The sequence below is a fragment of the Ranitomeya variabilis genome, chromosome 3 (genome assembly GCF_051348905.1).
Source record: "Ranitomeya variabilis isolate aRanVar5 chromosome 3, aRanVar5.hap1, whole genome shotgun sequence".
Classification (NCBI taxonomy): domain Eukaryota; kingdom Metazoa; phylum Chordata; class Amphibia; order Anura; family Dendrobatidae; genus Ranitomeya; species Ranitomeya variabilis.
The window spans coordinates 111,371,527-111,387,695 of NC_135234.1; the positions used below are offsets into that span (position 1 = coordinate 111,371,527).

General features: G+C 48.3%; 1 protein-coding gene across 4 annotated transcripts in view; it reads left to right on the forward strand.

The window, feature by feature from the left end:
* The first annotated feature begins 5,397 nt into the window (after positions 1-5,397).
* POM121 (POM121 transmembrane nucleoporin) overlaps positions 5,398-16,169 on the forward strand; it is a 30,038-nt gene continuing 19,266 nt past the window's right edge. The window contains exons 1-3 of one of the 4 annotated variants that reach the window (XM_077294511.1): positions 7,113-7,232; positions 8,663-8,821; positions 8,923-9,135. In XM_077294511.1, the coding sequence (XP_077150626.1) occupies positions 8,954-9,135 (182 nt within the window). In that variant the 5' untranslated portion in view covers positions 7,113-7,232; positions 8,663-8,821; positions 8,923-8,953. The other 3 variants (XM_077294512.1, XM_077294509.1, XM_077294510.1) reach the window with 3 other exon arrangements.

Consider the following 16,169-nt stretch of genomic DNA (forward strand, 5'->3'; position numbering starts at 1 on the left):
ATTAAAATGAACCAATCAGCCAGCCCCCTTCAAGAAATACGCTCCTGTGTTGTGTACAGCCGAGAAGTGGAGCCGATATTGTCACGAGGCACGTTTACTAGGCAATGTGTGGAAAATTATTTTTTTTATATAATACTGATATAATCAATTACCTTTAATACAAAATGGCATGTACTATTTGAACCTTATTTTTTTCTGCAGCCGATTGGGGTTGCCATTTTTATTTGCTGATGTGCAGGTGTCTGAGCATGACACGTGCACACCACAGATACAGCAGCCTCTGGGCATGGACGCCTGAGGTCGGTGTCCATCGGCATCTCCTAGCTGGGAGAAGGGCACACCTCCAATTCTCAGCTGAGGGAGGAGTTGGGCGCCATTTTATTGTAGTCATAGAATCCTAGATGAGTTGGAAGGGACCTCCAGGGTCATTGTGTCCAACCCCTACTCAATGCAGGATTCACTAAATCATCCCAGACAGATGTCTGTCCAGCCTCTGCTTGAAGACTTCCATTGCAGGAGAACTCGCCACCTCTCGTGACTGCATGTTCCACTCATTGTCACTGTCTTTTTTCTAATATTTAATCTGCATCTTCTCCCTTTCAGTTTCATCCCATTGCTTCTACAGGTCCTTCTCAAAAAATTAGCATATAGTGTTAAATTTCATTATTTACCATAATGTAATGATTACAATTAAACTTTCATATATTATAGATTCATTATCCACCAACTGAAATTTGTCAGGTCTTTTATTGTTTTAATACTGATGATTTTGGCATACAACTCCTGATAACCCCAAAAACCTGTCTCAATAAATTAGCATATTTCACCCGTCCAATCAAATAAAAGTGTTTTTTAATAACAAACAAAAAAACCATCAAATAATAATGTTCAGTTATGCACTCAATACTTGGTCGGGAATCCTTTGGCAGAAATGACTGCTTCAATGCGGCGTGGCATGGAGGCAATCAGCCTGTGACACTGCTGAGATGTTATGGAGGCCCAGGATGCTTCAATAGCGGCCTTAAGCTCATCCAGAGTGTTGGGTCTTGCGTCTCTCAACTTTCTCTTCACAATATCCCACAGATTCTCTATGGGGTTCTGGTCAGGAGAGTTGGCAGGCCAATTGAGCACAGTAATACCATGGTCAGTAAACCATTTACCAGTGGTTTTGGCACTGTGAGCAGGTGCCAGGTCGTGCTGAAAAATGAAATCTTCATCTCCATAAAGCATTTCAGCCGATGGAAGCATGAAGTGCTCCAAAATCTCCTGATAGCTAGCTGCATTGACCCTGCCCTTGATGAAACACACTGACTGTGGGTACTTGACACTGGACTTCAGGCATTTTGGCATTTCCTTCTCCCCAGTCTTCCTCCAGACTCTGGCACCTTGATTTCCGAATGACATGCAAAATTTGCTTTCATCAGAAAAAAGTACTTGGGACCACTTAGCAACAGTCCAGTGCTGCTTCTCTGTAGCCCAGGTCAGGCGCTTCTGCCGCTGTTTATGGTTCAAAAGTGGCTTTACCTGGGGAATGCGGCACCTGTAGCCCATTTCCTGCACACGCCTGTGCACGGTGGCTCTGGATGTTTCCACACCAGACTCAGTCCACTGCTTCCTCAGGTTCCCCAAGGTCTGGAATCGGTCCTTCTCCACAATCTTCCTCAGGGTCCGGTCACCTCTTCTCGTTGTACAGCGTTTTCTGCCACATTGTTTCCTTCCAACAGACTTACCATTGAGGTGCCTTGATACAGCACTCTGGGAACAGCCTATTTGTTGAGAAATTTCTTTCTGGGTCTTACCCTCTTGCTTGAGGGTGTCAATGATGGCCTTCTTGACATCTGTCAGGTCACTAGTCTTACCCATGATGGGGGTTTTGAGTAATGAACCAGGCAGGGAGTTTTTAAAAGCCTCAGGTATCTTTTGCATGTGTTTAGAGTTAATTAGTTGATTCAGAAGATTAGGGTAATAGGTCGTTTAGAGAACCTTTTCTTGATATGCTAATTTATTGAGACAGGTTTTTTGGGTTATCAGGAGTTGTAGGCCAAAATCATCAGTATTAAAACAATAAAAGACCTGACAAATTTCAGTTGGTGGATAATGAATCTATAATATATGAAAGTTTAATTGTAATCATTACATTATGGTAAATAATGAAATTTAACACTATATGCTAATTTTTTGAGAAGGACCTGTAGTCTTTCTTTGTGCAAATGAGATTACGGATGATCCCTCCACACTGTGACAGCCCTTCAGATACTTGTAGACAGCTATTAAGTCTCCTGTTAGCCTTCTTTTTGCAAGATAAACATTCCCAGATCCTTTAACTGTTCCTCATAGGACATAATAATAATAATATTTATTTTTATATAGCGCTAACATATTCTGCAGCGCTTTACAGTTTGCAGACATTATCATCGCTGTCCCCATTGGGGCTCACAATCTAAATTCCCTATCAGTATGTCTTTGGAGTGTGGGAGGAAACCGGAGAACCCGGAGGAAACCCACGCAAACATGGGGAGAATATACAAACTCCTTGCAGATATTGTCCTTGTCGTTGTATCCTGAAAGATGAGAAAAAGAGGATATATTATACCATACCTCCCAACTTTCGAGGAAGGGAAAGAGGGACAAAGTCAGCGGAAAATTTTAGGCCACACCTCTGACCACACCCATTGCACAACTAGTCACGCCCCAACCACACCCATTTAGCACTTCTGATCACAATGTTTCGTAAACAATTATAAACAAAAAAAAAATGGCCACACAGTGCCCCATACTGTATAATGGCCACACATAATGCGCCATACTGTATAATGACCATATTATGCTCCACACTGTATAATGGCCACACATGATGCTCCATACTGTATAATGGCCCCAAATGATGCTGCGTACAGTGTACTGGCCCCACGTGATGCTTTGTACAGTATAATGGCCCCACACGATGCTGGGTACAGTATAATGGCCACACATAATGCTGGGTACAGTATAATGGCCCCTCACGATGCTCCATACAGTATAATGGCCCCACACAATTCTGGGTGCAGTATAATGGCCACACATGGTTACCCCACCCCCATCATTGCCTTCTCCATCACTACACACACACCTTTCACCTCGCAGCAGCCAGCAGCTTCCACTCCCACGGCGCTGAATGGTGTCATCCAGCTGCGCCGCTGACTGCTCACGTCGCTGCAGCTGTGATACGCCACTGATAAAGACCTCCTGTGTCTCCAGTGCCAGTCAGTGTCAGAGCGAGGAGCAATATCTGCTCCAATCCGACACAGCCATCGTCCGCTCCGTACACATGCGACTCCACGCCATACAACTCGTACACACACGGCTCTGCTCCGTACACCTCGTACACACACGGCTCCACTCCATACACACACGGCTCCGCTCCATACACCTTATACACACACGGCTCCGCTCCGTACACCTCGTACACACATGGCTCTGCTCCATACACCTCATACACACACGGCTCTGCTCCATACACCTCATACACACACGGCTCTGCTCCATACACCTCATACACACACGGCTCTGCTCCATACACCTCGCACACGCTGCTCCACTCCCGATACCTTGTACACACATGGCTCTGCTCCGCACACCTCATACAAACGTGGCTCTGCTCTGTACACCTCGTACACACGTGGCTCCGTTCCGTACACGTCTTACACACACGACTCTGCTCCATACACCTTTCAAACGCTGCTCCGCTCCGTACATCTCGTACACACACAGCTCCGCTCCGTATACCTTGCACACACGGCTCCGCTCCATACATCTCGTACACACACGGCACCACTCCGTACACCTCGTACACTCACGGCTCCGCTCCATAAACATGCTGCTCCGCTCAGTATACCTTGCACACACACGGCACCACTCTGTACACACACGGCTCCGCTCCATACACACACGGCTCCGCTCCATACACACACGGCTCCGCTCCATACACACACGGCTCCACTCCATACACACACGGCTCCACTCCATACACACACAGCTCTGCTCCATACACATTGCAGATGCTGCTCCGCTCCGTATACCTTGCACACACACGGCTCCGCTCCGTACACCTCATACACACAAGGCTCCACTCCATACACATTGCACACGCTGCTCCACTCCGTATACCTTGTACACACATGGCTCTGCTCCGCACACCTCGTACACACATGGCTCTGCTCCGCACACCCCGTACACACGTGGCTCCGCTCCGTACACGTCTTACACACACGACTCTGCTCCATACACGTTTCACACGCTGCTCCGCTCCATACACCTCGTACACACACGGCTATGCTACATCCACACTGTAAACACCTCCTGACACCACATACGCTTACCCTCCTTCAGCACCATGACAAGCAGAGTCCTGTACACAGAGGTCCTCCCGATCATGTGACCCCCCTGACTCCTCCCATCCTGTGACTTCATCACAGGTCCTGTGCGCACAGAGCAGCCAATATGCTGCTCTGCGGGTGCAGGGGCTCAGGGAGCTGACCGGGTGATATACACACCTCCCAACCAGTGCAGGACAACTAATGTCCCGCCCGGGATCGCGGGGCTAACGTTCAAAATCAAGACAGTCCCGCTGGATCCGGGATGGGAGGTATGATTATACTCACCCAGGGGCGGTCTGATCCGATGGGCGTCGCGGTCCGGCGCCTCCCATCGTCTTACAATGACGTCCTCTTCTTGTCTTCACGCTGCGGCTCTGGCGCAGGCGTACTTTGTCTGCCCTGTTGAGGGCAGAGCAAAGTACTGCAGTGCGCAGGTGCCAGGCCTCTCTGACCTTTCCCGGCGCCTGCGCACTGCAGTATTTTTCTCCGCCCTCACCAGGGCAGACAAAGTACGCCTGCGCCAGAGCCGCAGCGTGAAGCCCAGAAGAGGACGGGATCGCATGAAGATAGGAGGCCCCGGACCGGACCACAACACCCATCGGACCGCCCCAGGTGAGTATAGTCTAACCTCTTTTTCTCATCTTTTAGGATACATCGGGGGCTTATCTATAGCATTACAGAATGCTGTAGTTAAGCCTCTGATGCTGGTGGGCTTAGCTCATCTTCCATTTTGGGGGATGACAGGTTCCGTTTAAGCACGCTGACCTGAGCCTGCTTCTCCCGCCCACCGGCACCTGTGCCTGCTCAGACAGCACTGACGATACTACTCTGTAGGAAGTGGAACGCTATTTAAAAGTAGCACTTCAAGGCCACGTGATCCCAAACTTGTTCGCCATTGGCAGAGTCCACATTTTCTACGTCAGCCTCTTCTGCCGCCAAATACCATTAGAGGCGGAGTCGGAACTTTTTGTTATCCAATAGACAGCTGCAGGAAATGACGTATCTGTTTATAAGCTCCTCCCACAGGAAAATAAACTGTAACTGTCCTGCATTTCAAAGCAGCGGTGGGTGGGGGGAGTGTGTGTTGCTTGGCTACACGGGATGTGACGGACGGGCTCCTGCATGCGCGTGGTGCACGCTGGGTATTTAAGGCCTGGCGGGGCGCACGGCCGATCATGTGTCCGTCCGGAGGGCGGGTAGGAGGGGTCAGGGACCGGCTGAGGCGGGTGATTCGGGACGGTTTGAATCGCGAGTTGCAGCCGGTGGCCTTGCTCCTGCCCGCTGCCCTGCTCCTCCTGCTGTTCGTGTACTGCTGGCCCGGGCTCAGCGCCCTGCTGCTGCTGTGTGTGCTCGCCGGCTGGGCTTATAGCTGCGCGGGCGGCCGCTGGTGGAGACTTCCTGAGCCGGGACCACGTGCGGCCGCGGGGAGGCAGCGGCTTGTGCAGCACAGGAGAGCGGCGCTGCGGTGGACTCCTGCCTCGTTACTGCTGCTGATGGGCAGCTACCTGGGGAAGCCGGAGCCGCCAGTCCGGGCTGTGGGGCGCGGGGCCCGGGACCTGAGAGAGCGGCTCGCAAGACCCAACCCCGCGGTGCCGACCCCTGCCCGGCGCCTGTCGTTCAGGTGGGTGCTGGTGTCTGTGCTCCAGGGACGTCTCTACCGTGGGCCACTCGTGTGTGTGGCGGCTGCCTGCTGTGCAGCTACTAGAAGCCCCCACTGTGTGTGCCCTCTCCCTCTGGGGGTGGTCAGTAATGGGGGTCCGGAGCTCTGGGGTCATTCCGCTGTGGGGTTGGGGGTCCGGAGCTCTGGGGTCATTCCGCTGTGGGGTTGGGGGGCTTCGGAGCTCTGGGGTCATTCCGCTGTGGGGTTGGGGGTCCGGAGCTCTGGGGTCATTCCGCTGTGGGGTTGGGGGTCCGGAGCTCTGGGGTCATTCCGCTGTGGGGTTGGGGGTCCGGAGCTCTGGGGTCATTCCGCTGTGGGGTTGGGGGTCCGGAGCTCTGGGGTCATTCCGCTGTGGGGTTGGGGGTCCGGAGCTCTGGGGTCATTCCGCTGTGGGGTTGGGGGTCCGGAGCTCTGGGGTCATTCCGCTGTGGGGTTGGGGGTCCGGAGCTCTGGGGTCATTCCGCTGTGGGGTTGGGGGTCCGGAGCTCTGGGGTCATTCCGCTGTGGGGTTGGGGGTCCGGAGCTCTGGGGTCATTCCGCTGTGGGGTTGGGGGTCCGGAGCTCTGGGGTCATTCCGCTGTGGGGTTGGGGGTCCGGAGCTCTGGGGTCATTCCGCTGTGGGGTTGGGGGTCCGGAGCTCTGGGGTCATTCCGCTGTGGGGTTGGGGGTCCGGAGCTCTGGGGTCATTCCGCTGTGGGGTTGGGGGTCCGGAGCTCTGGGGTCATTCCGCTGTGGGGTTGGGGGTCCGGAGCTCTGGGGTCATTCCGCTGTGGGGTTGGGGGTCCGGAGCTCTGGGGTCATTCCGCTGTGGGGTTGGGGGTCCGGAGCTCTGGGGTCATTCCGCTGTGGGGTTGGGGGTCCGGAGCTCTGGGGTCATTCCGCTGTGGGGTTGGGGGTCCGGAGCTCTGGGGTCATTCCGCTGTGGGGTTGGGGGTCCGGAGCTCTGGGGTCATTCTGCTGTGGGGTTGGGGGTCCGGAGCTCTGGGGTCATTCCGCTGTGGGGTTGGGGGTCCGGAGCTCTGGGGTCATTCCGCTGTGGGGTTGGGGGTCCGGAGCTCTGGGGTCATTCCGCTGTGGGGTTGGGGGGCTTCGGAGCTCTGGGGTCATTCCTTCTATGATCAGACTCTATACTGATAGTGGGGTCTCAGGGATTAGATGTGTATCCCTTCTCTTATGGGTAAAGTGTCATCTTCAGGAGGATTTGCCCTACAATCTAGGTAAACACGGCCTTATCTCTGCGTTAGGGAAGGGGTCCGATGTAGGAAGTGACCTAATCTGTGAGCAGCCCCCCGCCTCACTACACATGTGCTGCCTCTGGAGATGCCAGGATGAATGTATCCAGAGGAGTGGGGTCCTTGTCTGCGCTACTTGAAGATCCTTTATCTGTATTTTTTTCCCTAGACCCCTCTTATTACCTTAAAACCGGTATATTTGGCTCCAATCTCCATGTTCAAGACCAGCGCTCCTGTCACCAGGCTGGTGTTGCCACAATCATTACTTTTGTATATGAGCCATCCATGGTAGAATGGAGACGTAGCTGCCTTAAGGTACCTTCACACGAAACGACATCGCTAGCGATCCGTGACGTTGCAGCGTCCTGGCTAGCGATATCGTTTCGTTTGACACGCAGCAGCGATCAGGATCCTGCTGTGATGTCGCTGAATAAAGTCCAGAACTTTATTTGGTCGTCCGATCGCTGGGTATCGTTGTGTTTGAAAGCAAAAGCAACGATACCAGCGATGTTTTACACTGGTAACCAGGGTAAACATCGGGTTACCAAGCGCAGGGCCGCGCTTAGTAACCCGATGTTTACCCTGGTTACCAGCGTAAAAGTAAAAAAAACAAACAGTACATGCTCACCTGCGCGTCCCCCAGCGTCTGCTTCCTGACACTGACTGAGCGCCGGCCCTAAAGTGAAAGCACAGCGGTGACGTCACCGCTGTGCTGTTAGGGCCGGAGCTCAGTCAGTGTCAGGAAGCAGACGCTGGGGGACGCGCAGGTGAGCATGTACTGTTTGTTTTTTTTACTTTTACGCTGGTAACCAGGGTAAACATCGGGTTACTAAGCGCGGCCCTGCGCTTAGCAACCCGATGTTTACCCTGGTTACCCGGGGACCTCGGCATCGTTGGTCGCTGGAGAGCGGTCTGTGTGACAGCTCTCCAGCGATCAAACAGCGACGCTGCAGCGATCGGCATCGATGTCGCTATCGCTGCAGCGTCGCTTCGTGTGAAGGTACCTTTACTTGTAGCGCCACTTGCGGTGCTCTTAGAGCTGCCGACCTGCCGTGTTGGATGCATTCTGATAATGGATTCATGCTGAGCAACACGCTGTTTGTCTCCATGTCAGGCAGGTGTGTTACTTGTAAAGCGCTGACTTTTTAGAGAAAAACCTGTATTAAAAGGGGGCTGTTTAATCGCTTCTGGGCCCCATAGAAAGCAATGTACTGTACACGGCTGATGTGACTTCGGCTTCAGAGTCCGTGGCTGCCGACTTTGTGCAGTTTGTAGTATTTTGTCAGCGCATTTCCGTTCTGATGGAATATTGATTAGATGCAACTGTGGTCACAGGACACAATCCCTGACCCAGCAGTAAGGTAGTTGGGACCGTGCTGCTGCAGGAGGTGACTATTCATTCTTTTTCTATGTAGCCATGACTTGGTTAAGCCGGGGTGGCCAAGTCCGTCTGAGTACCGATGTTCACCCCACAGCCATACAACGTGTCCTCTCCTCTGTAGAGAACGATTAATCTGACATCCACATGTACGCAAATGACAAGAGGTCTCCCACATCGATGAATGATCTGACAGGTTTATATTCTACTGCTGTCCGATCAATTCCTTATGTGTGTGTATATAATATGGATGTATATTAAAGCTTTTTTTTTTTTTTTTTCTTTCTCCATTTCTAGGGAGACTCCTATTGTAATTAACCGGACGTTCATGAGCCCACGCAGGCGTTACCCTACCCACCAGCCCCAGTTTAGTATGCCAGGATCTCTTCCTTCTGTGTATATAGATGGCTTTCCACGAAAACCTCTGCTGTCACCTAAACATTCTCAGATGCGCAGTCCTGGGACAGTGAAAATTGCCCGTCCTGATGCGAATATTGCTCGATCGCCAGTGTAAGTGATCTGCTGTTTTAGGAGTTTTTCAAAGGTTGGGGGTCGCTGAAGGTGTTATATGGAGTAAGGTGGGTTTAGGCCATTGCTACAGCAAGTTTGGACGACTTAGTTGCAGTGAAGCTGCTCTGCCTAAGCCTAGTGACTGACTCTTTTAATCATCTTTTCGTGATCTTGGCCTGAGTGAAGGCTTATTTTTATTTTTTTGCGCACTGAGCTGATGTTTTTTATAACATTTTGGTGTTGATACAAAGATGATCACCTATTTTTGCATTTTATTGCAATGTAAGGGTGGCTGGAAAAAAAACAACGTAATTCTGACGTTTTGAATTTTTTTTTCTTGCTACTGTTTAGTGATCGGGTTAATTCTTTTATATTGATCGGGTGATTCTGACTGCGGAGATTGCAAATATGTTTACTTTTTTTTTATTTTGAAGGGGGGGGTAATTTGAACATTTATACTTAATATTTCTAAACATTTTTTTTAACTTTTTGCATGCTGCAATAGTCTCCATGGGAGACTAGAAGCTGCAGTACTTCGATCGCCTCTGCTACACGGAGGTAATGATCTGATCGCCTGTGTGTAGCTCACTTGCTATGAGCGCCGACCACAGGGCAGCGCTCATAGCAATTCGCCAATAACAACCATAGAGGTCGTCTTCAGATCTCTCGTCATTCCGACCCATCGGCGATCTGTGATCATGATTACGATTATGCAGATACTAAACAATTATAGTTTTGTTAGAAGTGGTTAAAAGCGGAAATTTATAAAATAAAAAAATTGCTTGTCACCATCTTCAGAGACCCATAAGGGTATGTTTCCACGGTCAGGAAACCTTCAGGATTTGCTGCGGATAGGACGCTGCGTACATCTGCAGCGTCCAGTTCGCAGCGTCCAGATGTTACAGCATAGTGGAGGGGATTTTATAAAATCCTGTAATGCGTCTCTGCAAGATAAATAAGCCTATGAATACGATGCGGTGATTCTGCATGTGTTCAATTAACACATCCGTAATCACCACGTGTACAACAGGGGCAGCGCTTTGGGGGAGCTGGGTATCCGCTGCGTCCAAAGCGCAGGGATTCTGGACAGTGGAAACATACCCGAACGCTTTCAGTTTTCGGGACAGTGGGCTGCTTTAATGGCTTATTTCTTTTTGTGCCCTGAGTTGACGTTTTTATGGATACCATTTTGGGGTAGATACAATGTTTTCATCGCCTCTTAATGCATTTTTATTTCAATGTTACAACAGCTAAAAAAACCTTTTTTTTTTGCGCTATTTACTGATTGGATTCATTTTATACTTTGATAGACTGGATTCTTACAAACGCAGTGATAGTAAATGTTTTGTTCAATTTCAATGGGGCAAGAGGGGGTGATTTCAACTTGCTTTTGTTTCTAATCTTTTACTGTATATTCAACACCTGGCAAAAATTATGGAATCACCGGCCTTGGAGGATGTTCATTCAGTTGTTTAATTTTGTAGAAAAAAAGCAGATCACAGACATGGCACAAAACTAAAGTAATTTCAAATGGCAACTTTCTGGCTTTAAGAAACACTAAAAGAATCGAGAACAAAAAATGTAGTTAGTAATGGTTACTTTTTTAACCAAGCATAGGGAAAAATTATGGAATCACTCAATTTTGAGGAAAGTTATGGAAAACAAACACAAAAAAACCCCCACTCCAACACATCACTAGTATTTTGTTGCACCACCTCTGGCTTTTATAACAACTTGCAGTCTCTGAGGCATGGACTTAAAGGGCCACTGTCACCCCCCTCCAGCCGATATAAACTAAAAGAGCCACCTTGTGCAGCAGTAATGCTGCATTCTAACAAGGTGCCTCTTTTAGTTTTAGGTTCAAGCATACCCCAAATAAAACGTTTTTATACTTAGCCACAATTCCTGTCTCTAGCCAGGTAGGCGGGTCCTCACTCCCCAGCTTGGCCAGCTCCTCTGCCGTCACTCACATCTTCCTGCGCTTTCGGCGCTGCCCCCTCAGCGCTGTTATCGTTTCAAATCCGGCGCCTTTGCGGTGTACTGGTGTCCTGCGCAGACGCAGTAAGCTCTGGCTGTCTGATGTAATGGCTGATACCAGAGAACAAAATTCATCCACAGAACAACTGGATGGATCTGCTGCACAGCAAATAGCTGTAGGACCTGCGATGACGTCACTTCCATGTGATTAGGGCAAGAGCTTACTGCGTCTGCGCAGGACACCAGTACACAGCGCAGGCGCCGGATTTGAAACGATAACAGCGCTGAGGGGGCGGCGCCGAAAGCGCAGGAAGATGTGAGTGACGGCAGAGGAGCTGGCCAAACTGGGGAGTGAGGACCCGCCTACCTGGCTAGAGACAGGAATTGTGGCTAAGTATAAAAACGCTTTATTTGGGGTATGCTTGAACCTAAAACTAAAAGAGCCACCTTGTTAGAATGCAGCATTACTGCTGCACAAGGTGGCTCTTTTAGTTTATAACGGCTGGAGGGGGGTGACAGTGGCCCTTTAATGAGTGTCAAACAGTACTCTTCATCAATGTGGCTCAAACTTTCTCTGATTGCTGTTGCCAGATCAGCTTTGCAGGTTGGAGCCTTGTCATGGACCATTTTCTTCAACTTCCACCAAAGATTTTCAATTGGATTGAGATCAGGACTATTTGCAGGCCATGACATTGACCTTATGTGTCTTTTTTCAAGGAATGTTTTCAGTTTTTCCTCTATGGCGGGATGCATTATCATCTTGAAAAATGATTTCATCATCCCCAAACATCCTTTCAATTGATGGGATAAGAAAAGTGTCCAAAATATCAACATAAACTTGTGCATTTATTGAAGGTGTAATGACGGCCATCCCCCCCCCAGTGCCTTTTTACTTGTGCATTTATTGAAGATGTAATGACAGCCATCTCCCCAGTGCCTTTACCTGACATGCAGCCCCATATCATCAATGACTGGAAATTTGCATGTTCTCTTCAGGCAGTCCTCTATATAAATCTCATTGGAATGGCACCAAACAAAAGTTCCAGCATCATCACCTTGCCCAATGCAGATTCGCAATTCATCACTGAATATGACTCTCATCTAGTCATCCACGATTGCTTTTCCTCAGCCCATTGTAACCTTGTTTTTTTTCTGTTTAGGTGTTAATGATGGTTTTTGTTTACCTTTTCTGTATGTAAATCCCATTTCCTTTAGGCGATTTCTTACAGTTCGGTCACAGACGTTGACTCCAGTTTCCACCCATTCATTCCTCATTTGTTTCGTTGTGCATTTCCTGTTTTGGAGACATATTGCTTTATGTTTCGGGTCTTGACGCTTTGATGTCTTCCTTGGTCTACCAGTATGTTTGCCTTTTAACAACCTTCCCATGTTTGTATTTGGTCCAGATTTTAAGGCCCCGTCTCACATAGCGAGATCGCTGCTGAGTCACAAGTTTTGTGACTCAACAGCGACCTCCATAGCGATCTCGCTATGTGTGACACGTACCAGCGATCAGGCCCCTGCTGCGAGATCGCTGGTCGTGTCGGAATGGCCTGGACCTTTTTTTGGTCGTTGAGGTCCCGCTGACATCGCTGAATCGGTGTGTGTGACACCGAACCAGCGATGTCTTCACTGGTAACCAGGGTAAACATCGGGTTACTAAGCGCAGGGCCGCGCTTAGTAACCCGATGTTTACCCTGGTTACCAGCGTAAATGTAAAAAAAACCAAACAGTACATACTCGCCTTCTGATGTCCGTCAGGTCCCTTGCCGTCTGCTTCCTGCTCTCACTGACTGCCGCCGTACAGTGAGAAGTGAGAGCACAGCAGTGACGTCACCGCTGCGCTCTGCTCTCACTGTACGGCGGCTCAGTCAGAGCAGAAAGCAGACGGCAAGGGACCTGGACACCGAAAGGCGAGTATGTACTGTTTGTTTTTTTTGGTAACCAGGGTAAACATCGGGTTACTAAGCGCGGCCCTGCGCTTAGTAACCCGAAGTTTACCCTGGTTACCCGGGTGCTGCAGGGGGACTTCGGCATCGTTGAAGACAGTTTCAACGATGCCGAAGTCGTTCCCCTGATCGTTGGTCGCTGGAGAGAGCTGTCTGTGTGACAGCTCCCCAGCGACCACACAGCGACTTACCAACGATCACGGCCAGGTCGTATCGCTGGTCGTGATCGTTGGTAAATCGCTTAGTGAGACGGGGCCTTTAGACACAGCTGACTGAACAACCAACATCTTTTGCAGCATTGCGTGATGATTTACCCTCTTTTAACCCCTTAGTGACAGAGCCAATTTGGTACTTAATGACCGAGCCAATTTTTACAATTCTGACCAGTGTCACTTTATGAGGTTATAACTCTGGAACGCTTTATCGGATCCCGCTGATTCTGAGATTGTTTTTTCGTGACATGTTGTACTTCAAGTTAGTGGTAACATTTCTTCGATATTACTTGCGATTATTTATGAAAAAAATGGAAATATGGCGAAAATTTTTAAAATTTTGCAATTTTCAAACTTTGTATTTTTATGCCCTTAAATCAGAGAGATATGTCACAAAAAATAGTTAATAAATAACATTTCTCACATGTCTACTTTACATCAGCACAATTTTGGAAACAATTTTTTTTTTTTGTTAGGGAGTTATAAGGGTTAAAAGTTGACCAGCAATTTCTCATTTTTACAACACCATGTTTTTTTTAGGGACCACATCACCTTTGAAGTGATTTTGAGGGGTCTATATGATAGAAAATAACCAAGTGTGACACCATTCTAAAAACTGCACCCCTCAAGCTGCTCAAAACCACATTCAAGAAGTTTATTAACCCTTTACGTACTTCACAGGAACTAAAACAATGTGGAAGAAAAAAATTAACATTTTACTTTTTTTTGCAAACATTTTACTTCAGAACCATTTTTTTTAATTTTCACAAGTGTAAAAACAGAAATTTAACCACAAATTTTGTTGTGCAATTTTTCCTGAGTACGCCGATACCCCATATGTGGAGGTAAACCACTGTTTGGGCGCACCGCAGAGCTTGGAAGTGAAGGAGCACCGTTTGACTGTTTCAATGCAGAATTGGCTGGAATTGAGATCGGACGCCATGTCGCGTTTGGAGAGCCCCTAATGTGCCTAAACAGTGGAAACCCCCCACAAGTGACACCATTTTGGAAACTAGACCCCCCAAGGAACTTATCTAGATGTGTGGTGAGCACTTTGAACCCCCAAGTGCTTCACAGAAGTTTATAACGTAGAGCCGTGAAAATAAAAAATCGCATTTGTTTTCACAAAAATGATTTTTTCGCCCACAAATTCTTATTTTCACAAGGGTAACAGGAGAAATTAGACCACAAAAGTTGTTGTGCAATTTCTCCTGAGTACGTCGATACCCCATATGTGGAGGTAAACCACTGTTTGGGCGCACCGCAGAGCTTGGAAGTGAAGGAGCACCGTTTGACTTTTTCAATGCAGAATTGGCTGGAATTGAGATCGGATGCCATGTCGCGTTTGGAGAGTCCCTGATGTGCCTAAACAGTGGAAACCCCCCACAAGTGATACCATTTTGGAAACTAGACCCCCCAAGGAACTTATCTAGATGTGTGGTGAGCACTTTGAACCCCCAAGTGCTTCACAGAAGTTTATAACGTAGAGCCGTGAAAATAAAAAATCTCATTTTTTCTACAAAAATGATCTTTTTGCCCCCAAATTTTTATTTTCACAAGGGTAACAGGAGAAATTAGACCACAAAAGTTGTTGTGCAATTTCTCCTGAGTACGTCGATACCCCATATATGGGGGTAAACCACTGTTTGGGCGCACCGCAGAGCTTGGAAGAGAAGGAGTGTCGTTTTACTTTTTCAATGTAGAATTGGCTGGAATTGAGATCGGACGCCATGTCACGTTTGGAGAGCCGCTGATGTGCCTAAACAGTAGAGACCCCCCACATATGACACCATTTTGGAAACTAGACCCCTTAAGGAACTTATCTAGATGTGTGGTGAGCACTTTAAACCCCCAGGTGCTTCACAGAAGTTTATAACGTAGAGCCGTGAAAATAGAAAAATCGCATTTTTTCTACAAAAATGATCTTTTTGCCTCCAAATTTTTATTTTACCAAGGGTAACAGGAGAAAATGGACCCCAGAAGCTGTTGTACAATTTGTCTTGAGTACGCCGACACCCCATATGTGGGGGTAAACCACTGTTTGGGCGCATGGCTGAGCTCGGAAGCAAAGGAGCGCCATTTGACTTTTCAATGCAAAATTGACTGGAATTGAGATCGGACGCCATGTCGCGTTTGGAGAGCCCCTGATGTGCCTAAACAGCAGAAACCCCCCAAAAGTGACCCCATTTTGGAAACTAGACCCCCCATGGAACTTATCTAGATGTGTAGTGAGAACTTTGAATGCCCAAGTGCATCACAGAAGTTTATAATGCAGAGTCGTGAAAATAAAAATATATATTTTTTAACAATAAAGATTTTTTAGCCCCCAAGTTTTAATTTTCACAAGGGTAACAAGAGAAATTGGACCCCAAAAGTTGTTGTCCAATTTGTCCTGAGTATGCTGGTACCCCATATGTGGGGGTAAACCACTGTTTGGGCGCATGGCAGAGCTCGGAAGGGAAGGAGTGCCATTTTGGAATGCAGACTTTGATAGAATTGTCTGCGGGCGTTATGTTGCATTTGCAGACCCCTAATGTACCTAAACAGTAGAAACCCCCAACAAGTGACCCCATTTTGGAAAATAGACCCCCCAAGGAACTTATCTAGATATGTGGTGAGAACTTTGAATGCCCAAGTGCTTCACAGAAGTTTATAATGCAGAGTAGTGAAAATAAAAAATATTTTTTTTCCCACAAAAAAGATTTTTAGCCCCCAAGTTTTTATTTTCACAAGGGTAACAGGAGAAATTGGACCCCAAAAGTTGTTGTCCAATTTATCCCGAGTACGCTGATGCCCCATATGTGGGGGTAAACCACTGTTTGGGCGCACGGCAGAGCTCAGAAGGGAGGGAGTACCATTTGACTTTTTTAGCGCAAAATTGGCTGTCGTGTTTGGA